General features: G+C 36.5%; 3 protein-coding genes across 4 annotated transcripts; 2 read left to right on the forward strand and 1 right to left on the reverse strand.

Moving 5' to 3' along the window:
* Positions 1–700: 700 nt before the first annotated feature.
* On the reverse strand, positions 701–3,184 carry LOC125191389 (uncharacterized). Its single transcript, XM_089061442.1, has 2 exons — positions 1,376–3,184; positions 701–1,276 (listed from the first exon to the last, which is right to left on the reverse strand). The coding sequence occupies exons 1-2, from the start codon at positions 3,182–3,184 to the stop codon at positions 701–703; spliced, it is 2,385 nt and encodes a 794-aa protein (XP_088917568.1).
* A 2,705-nt stretch (positions 3,185–5,889) lies between these two features.
* Positions 5,890–7,125, forward strand: LOC125202021 (F-box protein VBF-like). The gene is made up of 3 exons (XM_048100333.2): positions 5,890–6,186; positions 6,274–6,389; positions 6,457–7,125. Exons 1-3 carry the CDS (start codon positions 5,935–5,937, stop codon positions 6,917–6,919), a joined length of 831 nt encoding a protein of 276 aa, XP_047956290.1. The 5' UTR covers positions 5,890–5,934; the 3' UTR covers positions 6,920–7,125.
* A 5,721-nt stretch (positions 7,126–12,846) lies between these two features.
* LOC125200776 (uncharacterized) lies at positions 12,847–16,538 on the forward strand. 2 transcript variants are annotated; one of them, XM_048098539.2, is made up of 4 exons: positions 12,847–13,038; positions 13,610–14,887; positions 14,982–15,857; positions 16,129–16,538. In XM_048098539.2, the coding sequence occupies exons 2-4, from the start codon at positions 13,625–13,627 to the stop codon at positions 16,177–16,179; spliced, it is 2,190 nt and encodes a 729-aa protein (XP_047954496.2). In that variant the 5' UTR covers positions 12,847–13,038; positions 13,610–13,624; the 3' UTR covers positions 16,180–16,538. The 2 variants fall into 2 exon arrangements, with proteins under 2 accessions (XP_047954496.2, XP_047954495.2); XM_048098538.2 differs by having other exon boundaries at positions 13,625–14,887.
* Positions 16,539–26,358: the final 9,820 nt, after the last annotated feature.

The raw sequence follows: 26,358 nt of genomic DNA on the forward strand, positions 1-26,358 counted from the left end.
TGGCTATCAAGGGTATTATTATATACTAAGGTTAGTGTTTAGGTAGAAATGAGGCTAACAACAATAGCCTAACATCTTCCCCTATCTTTAAGGTCACTATGTAGACTCAAGAAGACAAGGAGCAAGTTCTAGAAACACATACATCATTGATGATAAATCACACATGAAAGAATTAAAAGCTCAAGTCTCACTGGGCAAATAGCATGAATCAAGGCAAACAAGCAATTCATTACTTATGCATCCTATTACTCAAACTCTCAAGTCAATGGTCAAGTGATAGCTCAAAGTGGAAGGTTCTTTTATCATAGACGACTAGTCTTCACCCAAATTACTACCAAGTTTTTTCAATTCAATTTCAAATTTTTTTTTCAATAAATCCCAACCAATCAAAGCAAAAATTCATGGAGTTCTAACAAAAATAATTCTATCCTAAAAAAAATAAAGCAACAAAAAGCAATAAGATACGTACCTCGTTAGTGTCCCTATCCACCATATCATCCCCCCAAACTTATTCAAAGCTAAGCAAAGAATAAGTTTGAAAAGTTGGTGGAGAAGGGAGACTTAAATGGTAAGCAAGCACAAAAAAAAAACACACCAAAAATAAAATGAAACGATAAACTTAAAAGTTACCTACTAGGGGTTACCTCCCCTACAGTGCCTTTGGTTATCGTCGTTGGCTCGACGTCCTCCATGAGCTGCATCATGTCACGCCATAAATGGTGGTGTTGGATTTTCTATCAATCTTGGAAGCATATGATCTAGCCAATCTCTTCTTCCACCAAGTAGTTTTCAAAGCTCCATCACAAATTTTGGTTTCCACTTTGGGTGAATTTGCAGCTTTTGTTTTCTTCTCCTTCACTTTAGGATTTGATGCAGTCTCTTCTTTAGAAATTGATCCACCACGTGAACCAAACATCCATCGTGGCAATGAAAAATCCCCCAATTTGGACTCAATTGCTTGTGTCTTTTGGACCTCTACAACATGCACAGCTTTGCACTCCATCTTCATAACAAGTTCCTCATCTTCACGACTCTTCATAGCATTATAGATAGACAAAATGTGTCGTTTGTTGCCCATACGAAGAGTGAGCTCTCCCTTTGCTATATCTATCAATGCTTTTCCCGTTGCTAGGAATGAGCGCCCTAGGATAAGCGGCACATTCATGTCTTCCTCCATATCCAACACTACAAAATCGACGGGAAATATGAAGTCGTGTACCTTCACTAGAACATCCTCAACAATTCCTTTAGGATAGGTGACCGATCTATTTGCCATCTGGAGTGTGATTGTAGTCGGCTTGAGAGTGTCGATCTTCATCTTTCTGAAAAATGATAATGGCATCAAATTTATGCTCGCCCCCAAATCACACAGTGCCTTTGTCTGTCTGTCATTTCCAATAACGCATGAGATATTGAAACTCCCAGGATCTTTAAGCTTGGCAGGTAGCTTCTTTTGAATTATCGCACTACAATTTTCAGATATGTTCACAATCTCATAATCAATCCACTTCTTCTTCTTAGAGAGCACATCTTTTAGGAACTTTGCATACGTAGGCATCTCTTGCAGAGCTTCCACCAATGGTATATTAATGTGCACCTTCCTAAAAATATCGAGAAATTTGGGGAATTGCTCATCCAACTTCTTCTTCTTCACCGCAAATGGGAAGGGCACTCTAACTGTCATAGGAATGGGGGGAGAGGGCAGCTTTTCTGGCATTGCGTCTTTCTTGGTCTGAATGTCCACCTTATTCTTTCCCTTGGAATTCTCTTCTGCTCTGACATCTTCTTCTGGAGTACTCTTCTTTTCCTCTATAGGCATGGAAGGACCTTCATAGCTTTTACCACCTCTCAAGTGTATGGCCTTGCAGTCCTTGGGATTGTTTATGGTCTGTGCTGGGAATTGGCCTGGTTGATGTTGGACTCCCACAGCTTGAGAGATCTGACTTATCTGATTGTCAATGCTCTTCATGTGTACATTCAAGCTTTGCACGTCATTCTCAACTTTTCCTAACCTTTGATTAGTAATCTCCATATACTTGTCAGTTTTCTCCATGTACTTGGTAGTCTGAATCATGAATGCTGCCAAGATATCTTCTGTAGTAGGCTTCTTCTGCTCATCGACCATTCCATTAGCTACTGTGAATCCCGGTGGTGGTTGCAGAGCATTGTTGGGATTCCCATATGAAAGATTGGGATGCACCTTGTTACCATAGTGGTTATAGTTACCACCCCCTTGGTTGGGGCGATAGTTGTTGAAGTTCCTATTATTTCCTCCTTGGTGCACATAGTTCACATTTTCAACTCCTCCCTGCAGTTCTGGTCCAGGCTGTCTCATCTCCATGATTCCCAATTGAGTGGTTAAAAGATCTAGCTGCTGAGACAGCTTGTCTATCCTCTCATCTTCTACAACAGATGTCACCCTGTACGACGTGTTTCTTTCATTATTCCATCCTTCATCAGTGGAAGCTACTCTCTCAATCACTTGCATGGCATCATTCTCTCCTAATTGAAGTAATGCTCCTCCGGCGCTCCAATTCAGTTCACGCATTGCCTCTGGAGTACATCCCCTATAAAAAGTTATGACTTGGTGTCCCGGACTTAGACCATGTTTGGGGCATCTTTTCAGCAGTGTCTTGAATCTAGCCCATGCTTCTCGGATTGTCTCATGAGGCTTCATCTTAAATTGAATTATCTCTGCTTGCCTCCTTAGAACTTCACTGGGTGGGAAATACTTCTCCAAAAATAAGTCTACCATGGCATCCCACGTTTTAACAGATCCTGACCCCATGCTGTCGTACCAATCTCTAGCATCATCTCTCAAGGAAAATGGGAATAGCCTTAGTCTGATTTGTTCATCTCTCACCCCATTAAGCTTCACCGTGTTACTGATCTGAATAAACTTGGTAAGATGCTTGTTGGGATCTTCATTGGCCTTCCCCGCGAAAGCATTAGCCTCAGCCATATTTAGCAATCCTGGCTTGAGCTCAAAATGATTGGCATCGATCCCATCGTTGCCAATTGGTGGGTCCTCCACCCCTCTGTAAGCGTACATATTTTGCACTGGCACCATGGTTTGTTGTTCCTCTTTTTCTTTCAGTTGTTTCACCACATCTGCAAGTTGTAATTGGAGTTGTTGGACTATCGGATCTGGATGTGGTACATTGTTCTCTTCGTTGTCCGCCATTGTTACTGTAACAGGAGCAGGCGGTTCTCCCTTAAGAGGCGAAAGTGATCGCCTTTGGTTGAGCCTTCTCTGAGCGTTTCTCCTTCGGTTGGATGCTTCGATCTCAGGATCGAATAACTCTAATGGTTGCCCCTTAGAGCGAGTGAGCATACAACCTGAAAAGAAAAACACAAAAGTGAGAATAACTCAAAAAGAAAAGAAAAATAAAGCAAGTAAAATCTAAATTAGTAATCTTAATTTTTATCACGATATTAGGCTATAGTAACACTAAATTGTCCCCGGCAACGGCGCCAAAAACTTGACTCAACTTATTTTTAACACAAGTATACCCACAAGTGTATGGGGCTAATGTAGCAAATAGTAAGCAAAGAGTATCGTATCCACAGAGACAATGAGTGTCAACCTAATTACCACGAACCAACCTCAACTACTATCTAGATGAATAGGAATTTTGGTTTTTCTAAATCTATTTGAAAGCAAGGTAAAAACAATTAAAAACAACTAGAGAACTAAAAGCAAATAAGAAACGGATGTAGATTAAAGATGAGAAGGGTAGAATCCTACGGGATCGATAACAACTATCCTATGCTCAACTAACTTCCTAACTATGCCAACAAAGGGTCTCAAGGGTTATTAAGCTATCACTAAGGTAAAACTATATCTTTTCTCAAAGCATATAATTTGTAGATTGCTACCTAGAACCGAAGTCTCCTTCCTAGAACTAAGGTAACAACTCCTAATAGCTCCTAAGATACTTAGCTTCATTCAAAGGCTCAAATCTCTCGATTATATTGGCAAGGACGTCAATTTCTTCTCTTTCAAATTAAACTACTCACTTCTCAGTTCTTGTAGTAAAATCCACATGCATTTATAAGGTGATCAGTCAAATAAACGTATAAGCACAGAAGAAATCAAAATGACCACATGAGCCAAGGCATAGAAAAAGGAAATCAATTAAACATAAGAATCATTGTATCTCCCCCGTAGAACTCTACGAAGGATTTAGCTACTCATGTTCATCGCAAAAGTTAAAGAAATATTCAAAGAAATATTCAAAAACATTGTTTGAACAAGAATAAAACTAAAAGTAGAAACTCCTAGAATTGGATTGGGCGGATTGGAGGTCTCGTCTTCAATCTTGCGATGAATACTTGTCCTCTGCTCGTTCTTCTCTTCTTCCTAGGTGAAAAAGTAGTATTTTTGGGGTTGAAGGCGTGTAAGTTGTGTTTGGAGGCGTTTCCTAGGCATATATATACCTAGGGTTGACTTTGGGCCCGAAATAAGCTGTCCGACGAAGCTGGCGAGTCGCCAGGTTGGGTGTGCGTCGAAGCTGGCGAGTCGCCAGCTGCTTACGGCGTTTTTTTCGTGGAATGCTGGCGGGTCGCTAGGTTCGTTTGCATGCGAACCTGGCGGGTCGCCAGCTATGTCACTGCACTGTGCAGTCTTGGTAAAACGGCCATAACTTCTTCTACCGAACTCCGATTGAGACGTTTAAGATATCCACGCGAAGCTCTTTCGAAGACGAAGAGAATGGTATGCATTACATGCGAATCGGACTTCAAAATCTCCAGATAAGCTGTCTCGAACATTGAGCAGCTGCACATCCACATATTTTGTACATTTTTCTACACATTCTTCACAAAATGGTCAAAATACCAACATAATAGAGAAGTAGCTATAACCATGTCTCAAAGTACACAATATATGATCAAAACCAAGTAAAACTACCCTCTAAAATCATGTAAAATCCAAGTGAATCAGGAACCAAACTTGGGTTGCATTGCATATTCTCATACGCGGTATTGACACCCGGCCATAAGCCATAAGCCATAAGGCAAACAAAACAATGAATGGTTGAAATAAAAGCTAGTCAAAATCTTGAAAGGTACTTGCTTGTGATTCGTGAATATGTGCGAACGTTTGATGGACCATGAATGTGGGTGGGGTCAAATAAGACGTGCTAACATTCTCATAACAAGTTAAAGATTATACTATCTGTTTAATACTTTAATCTAAAAAGAAAAGTTAATTGAAGTGAATTCCATCTACACTACTTTCAAAGTTGTTCCATGGACTTAATTCATGTCACCACATAAATTTCACATTCAAAACGCGGATTATTCTTAAAAGTTAAAACACAAGAAGGGAGTGGTTATTTAATTCTATCAACTTTATTAAACCCTACCAAATTACTCCACATGCATATGTATACATAGCTAATCAAACAAATACTAGTAACTAATATAAGGGCTAATTCATTACATATGATTAGCTTCCAGTCCCAATTAACTGATGCCTAATTAAATCGACTATTTCCTAATCATCATTTATTAATTAAATAATAAAATAAAGGAAGGAGGCCGGCCTAAAGAGACAAACTCGATCACGTGGAAAACCAGAAGTATTCTTCATTGCATCTATGACATAGTACTATTATTCTAGGATCATGATTCTAGAATTTATCTTCGTGATTTGTCTACTTTTCTTGTTGATATTATCATAACATAAGTAAGATTGGAAATATCGTTCATTATTCAACTTTCAAATTGTCAAAATAATGCGATAATTAATAGGTGTGTCTATATATGATGCAAGTAGACCATGAGCCCTTTTGACTAAGGCACATAGTTTATCAACTAGCTAGACATAACCGTGGACCTTGAAAAGTCTTGCATTTAACTCTATATATAAATACTCCATACAGTAGTACTATTAATTACACAGCTCAAAGCATTTGGTTAGATATTGAAATGGCATGCTTATGGAGGCAGCTGCCGGAAGACTGCGTTTCGAGGATTTTATCCGGCACATCTCCGGCAGATGTATGCAGAATTCTTACCGTCTCCAAGGAATTCCGACATCCCGCTGAATCCAACCTTGTATGGAACCAATTCTTGCCTTCCGATATCCATACCATTCTTCCATCACCAATCAACTTCTCATCCACCAAAAACCTCTTTTTCCTCCTCTCTCAATCCATCCTTGTCGATGATGGCAAAAAGGTAATCATACTTAGACCCCCTTTTCCATCACCATTCAAAGAAATACTACTCTACTAACATACATATCATACCATGATCATGGTGTAGGCCTTTGCATTAGAGATATCAACAGGGAGAAAATCATACATTCTTTCTGCAGCAGACCTTTCCATTTTCCACAGCAACAACAACAACTGGACCTGGAAATCCATTCCAGAATCAAGGTATTTTTTAGTACTATCTCTTTTGTTACAAACTTACATATTTAGAAATGAATGTATGTATGTACAGATTTGATAAGGTGGGGGAGGTGAAAGAGGCAGAGAGGCTCGAAATAGAGGGCAAGATAAGAAGCGAAGCACTGTCTCCCGAAACCAACTATGGCGCATACCTATTATTCAAAATCAGCGAGGATGCATACGGCCTCAACTCCATACCATGTGAAACCTTCATAGCTTCCGGGGACCGCCTGCTGGCCACCAACACCGCCACTTTAGATGATACCATCAACCGCCCCCTGCACGCCCTCTTCTACGGGAACAGGCTGCACAAGATGAAGGAGAGGGTAGGGCTCAACACCGCCCCAGCCGCCCCTTCTAAGAGACAAGATGGCTGGCTCGAAATCCACATCGGAGACTTCTTTATAGGTGCCGCTGACACCGGCAACATAACCATGGCTGTCACGGAGATTAAGGGTCATCAGCTTAAGGGAGGACTCATTGTTGAAGGAATCCATGTCAGGCCAAACACCTAGTTGAGCACTTTTTTTTTCTTTTTAAAAAAAAAAAAAAAAATTCATTCATTTATAGATGCACGTGTTGTTGTAAGAAGTTTGTATTAAAACTGAATCAATCGACATATAGATTTAATTTTCTATTGACTGTTATCACTTGATTGGCATGAATAAATAAGTCCCTTGTCCCTTTCAGATTTTATTAAGGGAGACGCCGTTCACTTTTATTTTCTCAAGTCTATTGAATAATGGACTCTTATTTTGTATCTTTGACATTCAACATTTGGTTATCAATCAAATCTATACAAGGGCTAATCAACACTAGAGACAAGAGAAAGAATAAATCCTTAGGTAGGCCACAACCCTATCTCTCTCACATTAATTTGTACTACTATTCACTATTTTAATTTTAAATAATCATAAAATTAAATTTCATAACATTAATGTAAATAACAAAATTACTTCACTAAAATTCATAAAAAATACAAGCTACAATTAAATATTCAATGAGGTCGTCTTGAAGGTGATCATGGATTTGTTCTTCATGCATAGAAGCATGTTGAGATGCAAACTCTCATAAATCTTGAGGCGCACCTTGAATTGAGGGCTCGTTTATGACAGTTGATTGCCCTGCTCGTCCTACCACTGAGTGACGTTGTCGGAGATTATCGATTAGAATCCTCTCGTGCATATCCACCAACCTCTGGGCGTCGTGGACAAGTTGAATTTCTCTAAGTGTCTTGAAAAGCCACAATGATCCCACGACAAAAATTTAGTCAAGCACTATTGGCATGTTGTTTAACAAACATAGAGGTGCTCGTCGAAAATATGAACAATGGTGCCATATTGAGTTGCCTAATCACCACCGTGCATTTCTGCAGCATTGATAGACTATCTCGTCCAAATCTGTTGGCCATTGCAGGAAATACACGTCACGACCAGCCAGGGTATCTGCTATACACAAAAAAAATAACACTTGTCGCATTCGGAACCGCCTCCTGAACATTAAAAAAACCTGTCTTTGAATATTTGATCAATCCAATGGGGCTTTGCAACAAAATAAACTTGGAATAGCTAGAGAACAACTTTCTCAGTGTCTCCATTAATTTAGGCTCTCGATGCCTCCATGTACATTTCAAATATGACATCGTCATCCGGGATCAAATTCATTTTTGTAGAGAGATGATTTTTGTTAGAGACTATAGATGAAATGAAGAAAAATATGATTGTATTTAGAGTTTTGAATTTGAAATAGAAAAGGTAAACATTGACCCCTACCCACCCCGGCGACATGCCCTTGCCACTCGTCCCTATTGTTGCATCCCCCCCCCCCCCAAAAAAAACAATCGCCCCCGCCGCTCGCTGAGACGCGGCCTCCATTGTGGATGTTCTTAGATTTTGTAATTCGACACTAAGATATTTAAAATAGAAATATTTTTTATATTTATTTCTTATTCATTTTTACTTCAAGCATATTTTTTTATTGCTATATGCATTCCTTTATAAGTAAATGAATCGTTTTTATTAACTTTCTTATAGTGTGATGCTTCATCTTATTCAATTAATAAATCTATACTTCTTCAACGTTAAAATTATTGATGGAAAATACATGGATTTCTTCCAAAATTCTCAAGGGTACATATTGATAATGCACGGAAATCTCCTAAAAAATTTCAACCAAACTTGAGGTAGCTCAATACATATGAAGATATTTGGGACATACACTTATTTATTATTTCGAATTGAAAGGTTAGAGTATCATCGAAACATTTTTAAAAACTGAGTCTAAATTGCAGCAAGGTCAAATAAAAAGGATTAGTTAGCATTTAACTCAACAACTAACAAACACATACACATGTATGTAGGTGAGGAATGAGGTGTAAAGCAACGGGAAACCAAAATACTCAACAAACAAACATTAATTTAGCTCTCCCTAAAAAGGAGACGCTCATTCACGATTTGTCTTTTGTCCATCTCTTATTCTTTGTTTTTTTCTTTCACTATTATGGATTCACATTACTGTTTTCATCATCTACTAATTAAAAGAGTATCCGCAACTCTCCATATTTTAACTCTCTCTTCCATTCAATATCCACTATTAATTTTCTATTCATATTACATTAATTTATTTATTATAAAACTTAATTATATAAAAGTTTGACTTAATTAAAATATAAATTTCATTAAAAACAAAATATTCACATGCAAATCAATTTTTAAAAAATTTTAAAACAAAAGAGTAAGTATGAGCTCGCCCGTGGCTCGTCCCGCCAGGACGAGACTTGCGGGTGCCCTAAGGAGTTAATCTTTGTTCTTCATTACTTGTCATTAGTTTTCTTTTCAGTACGTCCGTCAATACTTGTTATACTTACTTTTTTACTAATTTGAATAATACATGTCACATTGTACTAATTCATTAAACTCATATTTTATTATAAAATTAATATTAAAAAATAGAATTATTTCCTACTAACTTTTTCCACTCACTTTCCTTTACATTTTTTAAAATCTGAGCAAGATTAACTTGTGACAATTAATAATGGACAGATAAAAGTAGTATTTACTATTAAGCCTTCCATGTTTGTATGCCAAATTTAGAAAAAAAATAGCGATATAAATACGTCCAATTTAATGGCTTAATGTGTGCATCCAAGCACCGGCGGATCTAGGGGGCAAAAGGGGGTGGTTGCCCCCTCCCGGTCGTTCGGAGAGCCTAAATTTTCTCTTCAATCAAGTCGAAAATAGCATATCCGCCCCCTCCGTGGAGTGTAGAAATCTATTTATTTTCAATAAATGTCATATAAAATGTAGTAGCCCAATAATTTTGTTGTTGGATTTTTAACTAAGAGGTCAAGGATTCAACCCTCAACAAGAATATATGTTTTCCTTTCTTTACTTTTTTTATTTTATCAATTCATATTTCTTGTTATTAGCAAAATAATACCTTTAAATGCTTTATGAAATTTAAACTTTTACTAATTTGTATTATGTTGCTATATTTGTTCTTTAGTTAAAATCATTTTTAATATTGTGTTAAAGGTTTTTTTTCCTAAAGTACTTATAATTTGTGATCAATGCATCTTATTCTCCATGTAACAAAATAAACATTTTATATATTTTTGAAATCTAAATATTTATCATTCTACTTATCACTTTTGTATATAATATTTACATTTATATCACTTTTGTATATAATATTTACAATGATTTTGAATGTATATAATAATTACAATAATTTTATATTTTAAAATGAATAATATATATTTGCAAGCTAATGCATGTTTATATTTTATTAATGAAGCTAGTGCTACTTAAATATTAGTAATATAATATTATTTAATTTATTATTAAAAATAATATTAAATTTAATATTTAATATTTAAATATTAAATTTATAAATATTTAAAATATTAAATTTCGCCCCGGCAATTTCCGGTGTCTGAATCCGCCACTGCATCTAAGTAATTTCCGTTAAACAAGAACACATCCTAGTAGTACTACTAAGTAGAAGTAGTCGTATTATAGATAATAAATTAATTTTCCTGTCTATATCTAATAATTCAATATGAAATCAAGGCTGTGTGCATAATTTGATTGGTGGTGACAGCTGGGTAGGGCCCAAAAGTCAAAAAATAAAATGTTTTACTTTTAGGATTCGGTCTACCTGCTAATTACAAAATTCACTATGTTGAACCACCTCAACTATATTTGTAGGGACATTTCCGTAATACACATTTTTTAAATTATTAAACTTCCTCCCAATTTGCTCAAACCTTATACTCTCTTCTTCATTTAAATTTTGTTAAATTTTGACCGGACACGAATTTTAAAAATTATAAAAAAAAAAATTTGAAAAAATTAGTGGAGAGTGAGTCCTATTTTTATAATAAATGTGAGTTGGAATGAGTTAGTGAAATATGAAGTCTATTATCAAAAATAGTAAAAAGTGAAATGTGACAAATTTTATGGGACAAACGAAAATGAAAAAAATATGACAAAGTTTAAGGGACGGAGGAGTAATAATGAATTACAGTACATGATATGTATGAGATTATATTTTTTTTGGACGGTTTAACATATTATGATTTGGGAATGTGATCAAATGAAAACTCTAAATATTGCATAAACTCAAAACTATGATTTAGACCATTGAAAAATGTCAACATATCACAAAAAAGCATCAAAAGTAAAATGTCAACAGAATTTCAATGGTAGTCAATGATTGATGTTGTGTTGATATTGTGTTGATACTGTGTTGACATTAAAATCTTGAAATTTTACACTGTGTTGATATTGTATTGAAACAATGTTGAAGTTGTGTTGAAGAATTTTGAATTTATACAATATATAAATTTATATTTTATCGCTGCCCATTTAATTTTAACCTAAATAGTTAATACTAGACTCTTCACTCTAGTCAACATCATCAAAATATAATCATGTGATGACTAAAAATTTACATTTGAGATAGATCTTAATCAATAAGATCGTTTAGCATATTAATATTGTTTTGAAAAATAAAAGATTATAGAAAAAAGCATCATGACTAATCAAGAAAATTCCCAATGAATGATCAATGATCAATACTTGACTTATAAATACGTACTACATCGGTACATACTTAGAAATTCGGTACTTAAATAATAAGTATGCAACGTTTTATAGTAGTAAAATACTCCTTTTATTTCCGTTATGAAATAATTAGAGTTTACCTTCTCTTTTTATCTGAACTCATAATGATATCTTATTTATGAGTGAATAAAAACCTCTAATGTGTTTGCAAATAAATTAACTTTCCTTGATTTAAGTAGCACAATAGATCATCCCAAGGCCCAAACACGAACAATGAATTATCAGGCATAAAAGTTTAGGCATATGTATATAGTAACAAAATCAAAATCTCTATACAAAATCTGCTATTTTAGTAAATTATTGAAATTTCCTAAGTAGGAGTATTATTTGTTCAATTCGTTGCAAATTTTGGCTGGATTACCAGTTTGAATGTTTGATCGTAATTAAGTTACTCAAATATTTGCACATAAATACAATCGATCAATAACATGCACAATTGAAGTGAATTAGCAAATAAATGTGTAATCATGAGAAAAGGCATAATAATGAGACAATATATATATATATATACAGTATTTTTTTATCAATATAAAGTACTATAGTATTTATAGAAAATTATCCGTGTTGCTCTAGCAGTTTAATTAGTTTTGTATGGTGCTATAACCGAAACGTGGAAGACAAGCCTCGTCTAATATTTTTACTAATCCTCTTAATCATGTTTCAGAATCAACCTTACATTCAGTAAGTCATAATATAAGAAGAGGCAAAATAGGTATCTCATAAATTTATATTTTTATTTATTTTTATCATTCTGAAGTGTTTGTAAATACTTATCCTTGTTAGTTTACACAGTTTTAGTCTGTAACGGTGCTATAAATGGGGCAAAAAAAAATATATGGAGTATAAAATAGTAAGTAGGAGTATATGAATAAATGGGTAAATTGGTCAGAATTGTAAAGTTGGTAAAATCATTGTTCGTCTGACAATTTTAAAAAATAAAATTAAAAATCCATAAGTTTAGATTTCTTCATTGTAATTGTATGATTAAACAATTCAGGCACATATAATATTATCAATTCGGTATATAAGTAGACAATATTATTTAATTCATAGTAAATATTTGTTACTATTCTATCGGATTTAGTTTTAAAAAATTAATGTAGAATAATTGTGAACTATTTTAAACATTGGACTATTTCTTTTTTAATCTGTGGCCGAAAAAGTTTGACGAAATATAATTGAAGTTGAATTATGTCTTGGTGATTTAATTGCAGAACAAAACTTACTAGTAATAAATTCCTTGCTTCCAAAGTTTAACTTTTTACCTCTAAATCTTTTTAACGTATCTGTATATAATAAGTGTGGCGTGAGAGAGGAAAAGCGAGAGGAGGCAGTTGCTGTGTACAAATTAGTTTTTGCTTATTACAGCATTCTCTGCTACCCTCTCTCTCTCTCTCTACAACTTGTGAACTTCCTCAGCGTTTCCATTTATATATACTTTTCCTGCTCCTCTTGCTTGACTCGCATCTAATTTTTCTGAGGGACAAAGACCAGCTCGATTTTATTCGGTAATTGTTCCTTTCTGAGTCTACCAGTTGAAATTGATATGATCGGAAGATGGGGTTAACTTGTCAATCATTTTTCTTCTTATTAAAATCGTTTCTGCTGATGGATTATGATTGTTTTTGATTGAAACTTGAATAAATTACTGAAGGGTAACAATTGTTTGAATTGATTTCGATCTAGGGTTTTTTTTGGGGATTTATCATTTTGGAGATGAATAAGATCGGTTTAATTAGTTCTGAGATGTCTTCACACTTTGGGAATCTGGACTGCATATGATAGTTTGAGACTTAATTTCGATTTTTTTTTTTGTGATTTGATTCTCATATGTTGCTGAATTATTGTAGAAATGAAATGGGATCGATCTTCTGGATTATTTTTTTAATTGGTGTAAAAACGGTAAATATAAGGATTGGAACTGAGAAAACATTGATCTTTCTGTTTAATTAGCTCATTTCTTGCTCCCTGTGTATAGCTTATTGGCCAAATACTTTATATTGAATCGGTTCTTCAGCGTTGCATGATCTACATATGGAATCTTATACTGTTTCAATTTTGAATCGTAATGTTTAATAGCGGGTGCCTGAACAGATGGCAAGGGGAGGCAAGGTTAGTTGCAAACGCAAGACGAGAAATAAAGTCCAATTGGAGAAAAAAGGTTCAGATGAGTCTGATGAAGATTATAGGGTGGATGAAGATGAAGAGTTTCATTTGTCTGAAGATGACTATTGTTCTTCCCTCGCTGAGAATGAATCAGATGAGAGTTTTAAATTTGATGATGAGGAAGAAGAGTGGATAGAAAAGAAGGTTAAGACTAAGAAGATTGGCAAGCCAAAAGGGCGAAAATCTTTTCAGACAAGAAAGAAAAATATGGTTGTGAAGTCTAGAAAGAAACAGGTATCTGACAGTGAAGAGGAAGAGGAAGAGGAAGAGGAATATGATGATTATTGTGTTTCTAGTGTGAGGCAACAAAAGAAAAGTGAAGAAGACGATTGTGATGATGAGGATGATGATATTATATTTTTTCGTCGAGAAGATAAGGATGACTTTGTTGATGAGAATCCAAGCAAGAAATCCCGAGTTTCAAGAACCGAGATGTATGAGGATTCATATAATGAGGAATCTAAAGAAATAGATAAACTTGCATTTAGTGAAGAAAATGAAGATGATGATTATAATGAGTCTGATGATTCTGATGATGAGGAATTTGCTCCAATTGAGGTTTTGAAAAGTAACAGTAGAAAGCCAGTAAGAAGACGAGTTTTAAGGAAAAAAAATAGGTCTAATCCTTCAAAAGAATTTAAAGATAAGAACGCTGCTTCAAGGAAAAGGAAAGCAATCAAGGAGTGGGGTTGGGGCAGGAGGAAGAAAGCAACTGTAACTGTGAATTCTGATTCTGATGTTGATGTTGTGAGCTCAGAATCATCTGATTATGAGTACACAATATCAGAAGAAGAGAGAGAACAGATTAAAGAAGCTACTCAATTTTGTAAAAGGTCGAACACTAATTTAAGGAGCTCTAACTCTTTGAAAATGACTGAAGAGGAAAAGTTAGTGCCTGTAAAGGGAAAGCGCCCAGGAAGGAAGGGTAAACAAAAGGTGGTAGATTTGAATATTGAGATTGTGAGGCAAGTTTGTGGGATTTGTTTATCTGAAGAGGGTAAAAACACAGTCAAAGGAGTTTTAAATTGTTGCAGTCATTACTTTTGTTTCGCTTGCATCATGGAATGGTCGAAAGTGGAATCTCGCTGTCCTCTCTGCAAGCAAAGGTTCGCAACCATCAGTAGAACTGCACGAACGGATGGTGGGAATGATCTAAGGGATGCAGTTTTTCCGGTTCCTGAGCGTGATCAGGTATCAGGATAAACATTTGTAACTTTATGTGATCAAGAAACAATACTGTCTTTCTTATCACTTACTTATTCCATTCTTAATAAAAAACTGTCAGGTTTATCAGCCATCTGAAGAGGAGCTTAGGGGATATCTTGATCCATACGAAAATGTTCTTTGTACTGAGTGTCTGCAAGGTGGGGATGATGCGTTTATGCTTCTCTGCGACCTCTGCGACTCACCTGCACATACTTACTGTGTTGGTCTCGGACGTGAGGTGCCAGATGGAAATTGGTACTGTGATGGCTGTAGGCCAACAGCCCTTGCTTCCTCAAATGCTCAAGTTCTGAATTCTACTCCTGATCATGGACCAAGCAACAATTTATCAGTTGGCTCATCACCTGGTTGTGCTGTTCGCGAAACTTTCGATCTCAATGAGGCATACGTACCTGACACCCCATTGAGTCAAGTCAGCGGGCACTCTCAATCACCAAGGCATGCAATCGGGCATCTTCAACCCACTTCGCCTGCCTCTGGGTCTGGGGCATTCACTCTGCATGACAGACGACGGATACAGCAAGTGATACATCGATTCAGAAGCCGGCAAGCTGAAGGGAATAATGGTGTGGCCTCAGCATCAGCAATCAATACTTTAGGTTCACAAATCGGTCGTGGAGTCATAGCAACTCAAAACACAATCATGCCAAGGATGGCTTCACAAAATAGCTTCCGGGGAAGACTGACTGACTATAGCACATCTTCATTGTACAATAGGGATTCCTTCTCTCCAAGATTAAGCAATTTGAGGGGAGGTGTGCTTCAAAGTCAACCTTCTACCTCGAATGCTCACCCTTTTGGTGGACTATCACAAAGTGAATATGCTGGGATCAATGCAAGAATTGGCGGGGATTTGGTTCAACAGCAACTGCATCATTGCAGTACCACATCAAACACTGGGGCTGATGCTAGCACACCGCCATTTAAATTTACAGAGGTGAGAACTGAGCCGTTTTTTCTAGTAAAAATCATGGCTATAGATCATTTTCAAGAACAGCATATGCTTGCATACAATGTTTTAACTCTTAATCAATGTATTTATATGGATGTGTTCCTGCTGTGTGTTTTTTAATGTAATGGCTTGAGTTTCCAAAAAGAGTTTAAAAACTTTTTTTGATTGAACACGAGCTTATACTCTGTGGTCACCTCTAAATCATTTTCATGCACCTAATGTTAGTTACTTTCTGGTTAACTTGATGTTGAGGCAGGCTACAGTACCTTCAAGGACATTACAAGGATCTCTACACACTCGGTTTTAGCTGAACAACATAGCATTTTGAGTGGACTATTTCCAGCAAATACACAATTTTTATTGAGGGGCCAACATTCATAAATGCAGACACATCGAATCCAAGGTTGATGCTTATCTTGCTCCCATTGCTTTGTCAGGAATGCGGTGAGTAACATGATGCACACCCTTCTTGTCTCAAAATTCTCCCCCTTTTTAGTAGGTTTTATACTTGATTTTGTGCACACAATATTTGCTAACGCGTGTAGATTAGGTTGTTGCTGACATTTGTTATTTGTATATGGATCCAAGAACAGGCACTCTTTCCCTGATCTATTTATTGGCTTGTCATATTTTTTGAAGCAATCAGAAACTGCATTTCTTCAACAATGTTCATTTCGCTCTACTCTAGGGGAAGTATGGGGGGAGGCTACATTTTTATAGTATAAATTTTCATTTCATGAAAATGATATTAAGCTTAAGCTTTTCTATTAAGAATTAAAAAAATACTCCTACAACTCAACTTATAATTGTTTGACCAATATTCTAGGTACTACGGAGTACTTGTTTTCTGGATTGCCATAAGTTGAACGAATTGAATATGTGTAGTGCCCAAAAACAGGCTTAGACGGAATCTTATATTCCCATGAGAAAATGGCCGATTTAAGATTATTCGATGATAAATTAAATATCATCACAAGTTAATAATTAATAGCTTTTGGTAAATATTATGTTACAGGAACTAGATGTGTGAAGTAAATTGAATTTAGTGCTTGAATAAGGATACACGAATCTAGAATAATACTATAAGTATATATGTATAAATATATGAGGAAATAATTTAAATGCATTAAAATGAAAGTTCATCAAATTGCTCGTCCCTATCTAGAGTGTCGATCCTTTCCTTTTCTTTTTTGGTAATGAATTTTTGCCTATATTCCTCAAGTTAGTGGACAAGAATTTGTAGATTTTAAAATTGGCCTTTACCATTGAATTCTCTAGATTGAATAAATATATATGTAGAAGAGTATATAAAAAAACAGGGAAGAAACAAAAACAATCCTAGTAAATTTTTTTACCTTACCAAAAACGCGCTCAACCCACTTCTCTCGGCTCTCTCTCGCTCTCTCTCGAAATCTCTTCTCTCTTCCGATCATTTTCCCTTGCCGTCGGGAATTGGCAGCCGGACTTCCCCGCGGGTGAGAGCGCCCCATCCTGATTCTCTTCTGACTTCTCTCCCCATCCCCATTCTCTTTTGACTTCTCTCATAAGATTTCCCTCGGTCTGTATTCTTCTGCCCCTTCTCCAGCGTTTGGTTCTACTATCCTCCATCGAGCGACGTTTTGCTCTCCTCTCCGTGCACCCGCACTACACTCTGTAAATGCACATGAAGCTAAGAGAGAATATTCAAACAAATGGGGCCTGACTTACTTTATAATCATAAGCATGAACATGAATTATTACTTGAAAAGTTGGTCTTACCATTTTAGTTGGTATGTTGCAGGGTGTGTGTAGTTTGGGGTTAAATGACTAAACACATGGGAATTGTAAATTTGTAATGGTGTGTTCTTTTACTAAAATGATTTGTAAAGGTATACTTGAGTCTAAAGAAAAATGAATTCAATTTTATTCCATGAATGATAAGCCTCTTGTAGGAATTGACTTTATTTGCAGTATATTAGAAATTTTAAAAATCTTATGAAATTATATTAATTCATACTCCCTCCGTTCCATAGTAATAGAGGCGTTTTTCCATTTCCGTCCGTTCCATAGTAATAGAGTCATTTCCCTTTTTAGTAAAAGTCAACACATTTTTCCACATCTACTTTACTCTCTCTTACTTTTTTCTATCTTCATCTCTCTACCTTTTCCAATTTCCACTTTATTCTCTCTTTACTTAATTCACCTAACACAATTTTTCTTAATCTCTGTGCCGAAAAGTTTTGCCTCCATTACTATGGAACGGAGGGAGTATCATTTAAATCAGGATAAAATTAAGCGGAACTAGTTTAATTTAGAGAGAACATCTTTTTTAGTACACCAACTATCCTAAATGAGCAAATTTGGTCCGTAACATTTCATAATATCTTTTGAAGTCCATCAACTATAAGATAATATCAATTCAACTACTTTTTGGCTATTTCCAATATTTTCATGACCAAAGTACCCTTAAGGCCATGTGGGCAATTCAATCTATTTACCATCTCATTTTTGTTATAATTTGGGATAATTGATGTACCAAAAAAGATGTTCCCTCTAATTTTAATTTCAAAATAAAAATATCTTTATGATATTAATATTCTATTACTATTAATTATTTACGTTTAGTTTTACTTATTTGTAATATTTTAAATCATTTTACTATATCTAATATTAATAGTGAAATAACTTAGGTAAAAATATATGTAAATATTATACTTATACAATATTTGCATATAAAAGTATTAACTAGCATTATACTTAGGTATACAATATATATAAACGTTATACTTAGATATAAAAGTTTAATAAAATTATGAGATTCATTAAAATAAAATATTTATCTTAATTTTATCTATATAATTGAGAATGTAACCATATAAAAGTATTAACTAGCACTAGAAAGTAATCTCATAATATTCAAATAAGGTATGGTATGTATTAATAATAATAGTATAAGAAACTATTAAACTTAATCCCAAATAAATTAGAAGAAAGAAGAAAGTGGATGAATAAAAAAAAAATTATTTCATACTTTAATAAAAATGAGAGGATAAATAGATTGAATTGTCATTCATGGCATTAAGGGTATTTTGGTCATGAAAATATTGGAAATAGCCAAAAAGTAGTAAATTGATATTTACTTATAGTTGATGGACCTGAAAAGATATTATGAAATGTTACAGACTAAATTTGCTCATTTGGAATAGTTGGTGTACTAAAAAAGATATTCTCAATTTAATTTAATAGTTAGGAACTAGTTGAAGTTTGAATCATATTCATGAATACACCATAGCAGAAAAGGAATGGAAAGCATGGAAATATACATTTATTTATGGTTGGAAAATTGAATTGTTGGATGAATTGTGGAAGTGGTCATTGAAGAGTAATTGGTAGAAGTAAAAGGTTTAGCCAAAGTTGAGGTCTAAAAATGTGTATATGGCGATTAAGATAGAAAGGTGGTAGAATCGTTGACGTGTATTACTCCCTCCGTCTGCGAATAGGAGTCTCGTTTTGCCATTTTATTCTTTCTTTTACTTTATTCTCTGTCTACTTTATTTAATTCATTAGTATCTCTTACTTCATTTTCTCATCTACTTTAAATAACTCATTAAACACAATTTTCTTAAATCTCGTATCGAAACGGATTACATCAAATAACGTGGGAGGGAGGGAGTATGGGTTTAAGTGATGGATCGTTGCTTGTCTAATGTTATTTAGGTATATTTGGTAATACTATATGACTGCAATTTGGTAATACTATATGACTGCAATATTGTTCGTTATAAGAGATGGTATGCGATGATTATTCACCCTATACGGGTTATCGACACTTCTATGTGGTTATCGGCATCCTCATATGGGTTATCGGCACTCCTATGTGGGTTATCGACACTCTCATATGGGTTGTTGGTTCTGTGTCCAAGCATGTCATGAGCTGCTGGACTGATCAAGTGAGCTCGGCGGAGCTAAGCTGGAGTTGCTTCAACCGCGCGTATCAACACTTGTGCGAAGGGCGCGTGTGTGAGCAAGTGAAGAGCTGAGGAGGGAACTAGCCGTTGAAAACGGCTTCAACCGTTTTTTCTTCTTCTTGTTTTTCTTCACACACATTGTATATAACACACACACACTTCGCATAGAGAGTTAGTTAGCAATCTTGAGTGAGTCTATTGTTGAGGAAATCTGAAGACAGGTTTTTGCACGTGTGTCGTGTGCACGTGTCCCTCCTTTCAACAAGATTTATAATTTTCCCATTAATGCAAAAAATATTACTAAGTATAAGCGGCAAGAGCGGGATCGAACCACAAGGACCATGGACCTACTCGAGATCGTTTCTACCACACAAGCGGAAAAGGGGTCGGCTGCTGCCACTCATTCATTGAGTGGGTTAAAACTAGAATCTACTTGACCTGGCAGAATTAAATTGGACTCTATCTAACTAACCTAGGAGACCGAAGAAGTACGGAAGAAAAATAAAACACGAAAATATTTTTTATCATTTTAATAAAACATGAAAGCAACTAAAGAAAACAATTGAAACTTATTAACCAAGCTAAAGACTTTCCTAAAATAGGCAGACAAAGTGTAAAAGTAAAGTGGGGACCATTTTTCTTAAACTGGTTGGGGCTGGCAGAAAGGTGTGCAAAGCAAAAAGCAAAAGCAAAAAGCAGATCTGATTTTCTAACTAACTTCTACTTCATCTTCTCCAAACAACCAAGTAAAAACAAAGTATGGAACGGAGCTTCAACACCATTGACGACATAAAACAGAGCATGCTTTAAAACAAGATTTAAACACGAAATTCAAGCTAGAACTACCAGATCTACGTGTTAGAGTTTGTATACTAGAAATCACGTTTCGAGTGATTGAATACTGTAAAACTCTTATTTTATTTTCCAATAAATAAAACAGATTATTTTTGTCATAATGCTGTTATGTTTTACATTTAATGGATGTTAATGCATGTTTAAATGTATAAGTTAACTTAACAAAGTCTAAGTCTTTGTTTTAGTAGACCGGTTGTGGGCGTCGTCCACTTTAAGGTAACACGGTCAGTTCTAAACAAAGAAAAAGATGAATTTCACAACCTAGATGGAATTTGACTACCAATCGAGAAAGGTTGCAATGTCAGTCCGCATATTTCTAAGCCTTACTGAAATAAGATGACATTGGTGTGGTATAGCACTGAACGGATCTAACAGCAAGACTTGCCTTAGGCTATCTACTGAAAGGCGAGGTCTTGATAAATATTTATTTCTTAATCAATGTAGGTTAGCATTGAGCATACGGTATTGATTATGCACTGCTTTGACTTATCAAATGGTGTGGGTTTTTCGTAACCCAATTATCCTGATATATTGGGCAGTGGTGATCGATATCTAGCGGTGCTAGGATTGCTATTATATTGAATCGTGCGCGAGCTGAGTCTCGCTTGATAATGTCCTCAAGAGGAGCGCGAAACGAGGTTTTGTTATTCGGAACCTAGCTAGTTGGAGTGTGATTACTCTATGAATAATAAATAAGCGTTTCATGCTAAGTCCACTCTTGGAATTAATAAGAAGTTAATTAATTAAGTCAATAGCAGACATTAATTAATTAATGGACATTTTAATCTTAAGCACGGGAAATGAAAGTTAAACGGAAACCCGGATTACTTGTAATTTCGGATTTGGATGGGGAGAGTTCAATATTACTTCTGTAGTGGCTGCTCGTAATATTCCAATTATAACTTATATTAAATTGTGGGTTCAATTTAATTAGTAAAAAGTAAATTGGATGAGCCCATATCCAAAACCTTCCATAGATCCCTGTCTGGGCCCAAAAGGAACTTAATATAAATAGGAGAATAGAGGAGACAGAAAACAACAATTTTCTCATCATTGTAATTTTCGAAAATCCCTTCTCCAGCTGAGGAGATTTTCGAATTCCTCTCCTATTCCGAAAAGGATTTCTTCTGTCTTCTTTATTTAAGTCCTAGTATTCTAGTAAGATCAGCCCACACTGATATTGGGATACAGTTCGGGAACCAGAGAGAAGATTTGTGGTTTAGTACTCAAAGCATCACGTGGAGAAGAAGCTAGTCATCTTCAATTCTTTGGAGAATTAATTAGGTATTTTTCTGCTCCGTAGAAAAGCATGTTTTAGGTTTCAATATTCTTAAAGCATGATTGATTCAAGTTATGAGCATGATACATGTGATAATTACGCGAATAGCTTTTGTCTAAATAATCTGCTAAATAGATCTGATTATTATGTGATTGATTTATTAACGCACGCTTCCGCTGCCAGCACCTTCAATTGGTATCAGAGCCAGTCTTTGGCTCTGATTATTTGGATTTAAATTTCGCGAAATTCATGTATGCATGTCTTATTTGATTACGAAGCATGTTCTTGTGTTTTTGTTATTTTTGTTTATGCATGTTGAACTCAAGAACATTCGAATCATAGAACTTGAATTATTCGAACGCACGAGATGTGCGATTCGTCGGCGTTTACGCCGGGACGAATCGCACTACATGCGATCGGAGTAAGGTTGTCGAATTGAGTGGGAGCCGAGGGTCACGGGCAAGGGGCGACGCGCCGGCGCGATTGGACTCGCGCGCGCCACCGGCCGAACCCGCCAAACCCTAGCCGGCCCCGATCAAAGCTCGACTATCGCCGACGTAAAAGTGGGAGCCGAGGGGCGATGATCTCGCGGCGACGCGCCGACGAGCATGGGCTCGTGCGCGCCGCCGATCGAGACCGCGACCCCGAGCCGGAGTCTGCTGCAAGTCGCGCAGAGGAGACCAGGTGCGGCGGCTCGTCCGAGAGCTGCCGAGGCGCCGAGAGGTCACCAGAAATAGCAAACCCTAACCCTAACCCTAGCAAAACCTAACCCTAGTCGCCTAGCCCTGACATCGCCGGACCGAGAGCAGCCATGCCTCTCGAGGCAGCTGCTGGTTCTCGCGTGAGTCGCCGGGGCAGTGGGAGATCGCCGGAAAAGGCGCGGCTTCGGCCGCGTTTCTGGCTGACGTGCGACGGAGGGATATCGCGGCGGTCATACGCCGGGAAGGAGGGAGGAGGAAGCGCGCGCCTTCGGGCGCGGCCTACCGGCGGCGGTCGGGCGGCGAATTCGTCGCCCCGGCGAGCGTCTCCGGAGGATGTCTTCAAATCTTCGTCGTGTAGATTCGTGCCAACCTCGAATCGCAAGATATTGACGAAAGATTATTTTGATGATTATTTAATTCCTTAATTAATAGAAATCATTAAAAATAATATTATTTAATGAAATAAAATATTTTGGGAAGATTTCCCTAGATTTTAGGAATATTTGGATTATTTTCTATATCTATGAATATTTTATATCCTAGATGATATAGATGAGAATAATTTAATAGTTTCCTAAATATAATATATCTAGAATCTATAATAAGATAGATATATAAGATTACATTAAATAATATAATTTAATATTCTTCCTAAATCTTGAACTTGGATATTATATGAATTTAATTTTTCATGTCTAATTAAGATTATAAATAATGTATTTTATTTTAGATATATCTTATAGTATGACATGAATAAGAATTAATTTCTAGATTAATAATTCCTAAAACTAAGACTTTAAAGATTATAAAAGATTTAATTATCCAGTCAATTAAATACCAACAGAATTTAATTAGTCTTAATCTGCCTTAAGGCTAAAGGATAATTAATGAAAAACCATAACTAAAATGTCTAAGCGATAATTATGAACTTAAGGTCTATATATGGTCTCCATCGGTTGGACTGCCAAACTTTGTGAAGCTGATTTTCTAATATTATCGCCACCTACAAAGTAGGGACAATAATCCTACGAAAACGGTAAGTTTATAAGGGCGGACTTCTCACATAATAAATAGAATGAACTAGAAAGTGGTTCCCAATATTATTGCCACCTGCAAAGTGGGGACAATAATCCTAAGGAACTGCAAGTTTCAGGGTTCAATCAGAATTTATGAGATAGCTTGATTTTGTTATCAGCACATGAACATTGTTATGCGAGTGTGTTGTAGAAATAAAATTCTGTAATGCTAAATCTGATGGTCGTGCTTAGGCAACATTAGGCGTGTTGACCTCCAAAGGAGGAAGATTTGATGCGTTGGTGTTGTGACCAGTAAAATTGTAAAGTTTTTGATGCGTATTAACCTCCAAAGGAGGATACAATTTATTAATTTTGCTGTTGTAAGATTTTGAAAAGTTCTATGGTTAATCTACTCAATTTCCTTACATAAGTTTATGACAAATAGTAAAATCTTCTGTTTGCAGTGCAATAAAATCCGTCAAGATGTCTTTTAATCCTCTTTCTGCCATTCTCAAAGAAAACAAACTCGAAGGCCAAAATTACATCGAATGGAAACAAAACTTGGATATCGTTCTCACAGCCGAAGAGTACAAGTTCGTGCTGACTACTCAGAAATCGAGCACGTGAACAACTAAATCTCAACCTCTAAACTACTGGAAATCATGTAAACAGGATGGATCCAAACATCTAAGCCACCAATTGCGAAAAGCATCCAAGAAACATTAGTAAATAGCATCATCAACATGAAAATAAACACCAAAGCTTCATAAAACTGAAAATAAGTCGAAATCCAACGGCGGAGTCGTCAATTCCTTCGATGAAACTACAGATTTAAGCCAAGAAAGCAACAAACTATCTAACTAAACTAAGAGAGCAGTGGCGTTAAGCGCCTATGAGAGCTTCCTACCTACACTACGATAGCGTTAAGCGCTTATGGGAGCTTCCTACCTAAACTACGATAGCGTTAAGCGCTCCCTCTTCATTGTGGAAAGCTTCTATTTATAGAGTGGCTTTAACTTCAACCCTAAGGCAACTTCTTGTCGGTATTTGACCATTTTACCCTTGCAATAATTGAGGATCTTCATGTCAGCACGCCATTCTTCTCCTTGACCAGGTAGATGACTTTTCCTCCGCTTCAGCTCCATTCCGCCATTCTGTCTCCTTGACCAGGTAGACGACTTTTTCTGCGCTTTTGCTCTATTTCTACTCTTGCCTTCAACTTCCTGATTCTCCTAGGTCCGAGCGACGACTTCTGGTATTTTACTTCAAAATCAGCTATTTTGCATCTGCCAAGTCAATTAGCACAAACTCCTGGATCCAGCAGATTTCTGCACACTTAAGCTCAAAATTTGTGCATTATCTCCTCCAAAAGTATATAATATCACCAAAACCAATGCATGAAACGAGCCTTATCAAAATCTCATCTTGAGAGTAGTTTGAGAGTTCAACATAGGGTGATACACTTTGTAAAAGCAAGATCAATATACACCATTTCTTCTTCCTCCGTGGATGTAGGTGTCCTATCACCGAACCACGTATATTGCGCGTCGATCGTTTTCTCATTTCAAGTTCTTTTCTTGTTGTGTGTTTTCACCACCGAATCCCAACATGGGTTGTCGGCACTCTTATACGGTTATTGGCACCCTCATATGGGTTATCGTTTGTCCTGTTGTGGGACTGGGGGAGTACGATGTTTAGTTGTAAGTAGGGGTGGCAAATCGTGCGTGTTGTGTTGTTATCGTGACAACACGATAACAACAAACACGAACACGACCCGTTAAGAAAACTCCAAATACGAACACAAACACGATCCGCACCCTCAGACACGAACACGACACGAACCACTTTGGGTCAACACGACACGATAACAACACATATATGACACGACACAATAACGGCACTATAATAAGGACCCGTTCAGTTTGGATGAAATGTGTTGCTCCAGTTTTAAAACAGACCCAGAATTGGGGATGGGTGGCCCATCATACATGAATAGAATAGGATGTTTGGTGAATTAGATTTGAGCGTGTTTTCTACTAGTTAAAATAATGTGATTTAAGTGTAGTGACAAAATTACCCCTCATCACTTCCCATTCCCAGATTTCACGCTGAAACCCCAATCCCACCGATGGCGTAGGAGCAGCTGATCCTCCGCGACACCAAGCGTGCCCACACCGACTGGGTCACCACCATCGCCACCCCAATCTCGTCACCAAGGAGGACCACACCTACGGCGTCGCCCTCCGCCGCCTCACCAGCCACTCTCACTTCGTCCAAAATGTCGTCCTCTCCTCCGACGGCCAGTTCGCCCTCTCCGGCTCATGGGACAGCGAACTCTGCCTCTGGGACCTCGCTGCCGAAACATCCTCGCATCCAAAGACACAGATGAATGCGTCGATTTTGGGCGTGCAATTCAATTTTTCGAGGACAAATCCGTCTATTCACCATCGACTCCTTCCAATTCTGGCTCCCCAGAAATAAAAACCATTCATTTGTTACGTTTTAAAAATGGTCCATTCGCATGAACAGTGCGGGCCGTAGCTCCAATTCTTGGGCTTGGCGGAAATATATTTTAGAAAGTGAACATCAGTATTTGGGCAGATTAGAGGCATATCTGACCATATCTGTGAAACTGAACGGGTCCTAATAATATTATAATATATTAATATTATTTCTTAACGTGTAACA

This window comes from Salvia hispanica, chromosome 6 (assembly GCF_029641045.1).
Source record: "Salvia hispanica isolate PSC_SH4W2 chromosome 6, Shi_PSC_v1, whole genome shotgun sequence".
Classification (NCBI taxonomy): Eukaryota; Viridiplantae; Streptophyta; class Magnoliopsida; order Lamiales; family Lamiaceae; genus Salvia; species Salvia hispanica.

Bases quoted from the DNA above. Each gene is read 5' to 3' on its own strand.
- LOC125191389 (XM_089061442.1), bottom strand. From the start codon at position 3,184: ATGGCGGACAACGAAGAGAACAATGTACCACATCCAGATCCGATAGTC. The intron at 1,277-1,375 runs GCACTGTGTGAT...ATCACACTCCAG, and splicing joins GAAATGACAGACAGACAAAG to ATGGCAAATAGATCGGTCAC.
- LOC125202021 (XM_048100333.2), top strand. From the start codon at position 5,935: ATGGCATGCTTATGGAGGCAGCTGCCGGAAGACTGCGTTTCGAGGATT. The intron at 6,187-6,273 runs GTAATCATACTT...ATCATGGTGTAG, and splicing joins TTGTCGATGATGGCAAAAAG to GCCTTTGCATTAGAGATATC. The intron at 6,390-6,456 runs GTATTTTTTAGT...ATGTATGTACAG, and splicing joins AAATCCATTCCAGAATCAAG to ATTTGATAAGGTGGGGGAGG.
- LOC125200776 (XM_048098539.2), top strand. From the start codon at position 13,625: ATGGCAAGGGGAGGCAAGGTTAGTTGCAAACGCAAGACGAGAAATAAA. The intron at 14,888-14,981 runs GTATCAGGATAA...AAAAACTGTCAG, and splicing joins CGGTTCCTGAGCGTGATCAG to GTTTATCAGCCATCTGAAGA. The intron at 15,858-16,128 runs GTGAGAACTGAG...ATGTTGAGGCAG, and splicing joins CGCCATTTAAATTTACAGAG to GCTACAGTACCTTCAAGGAC.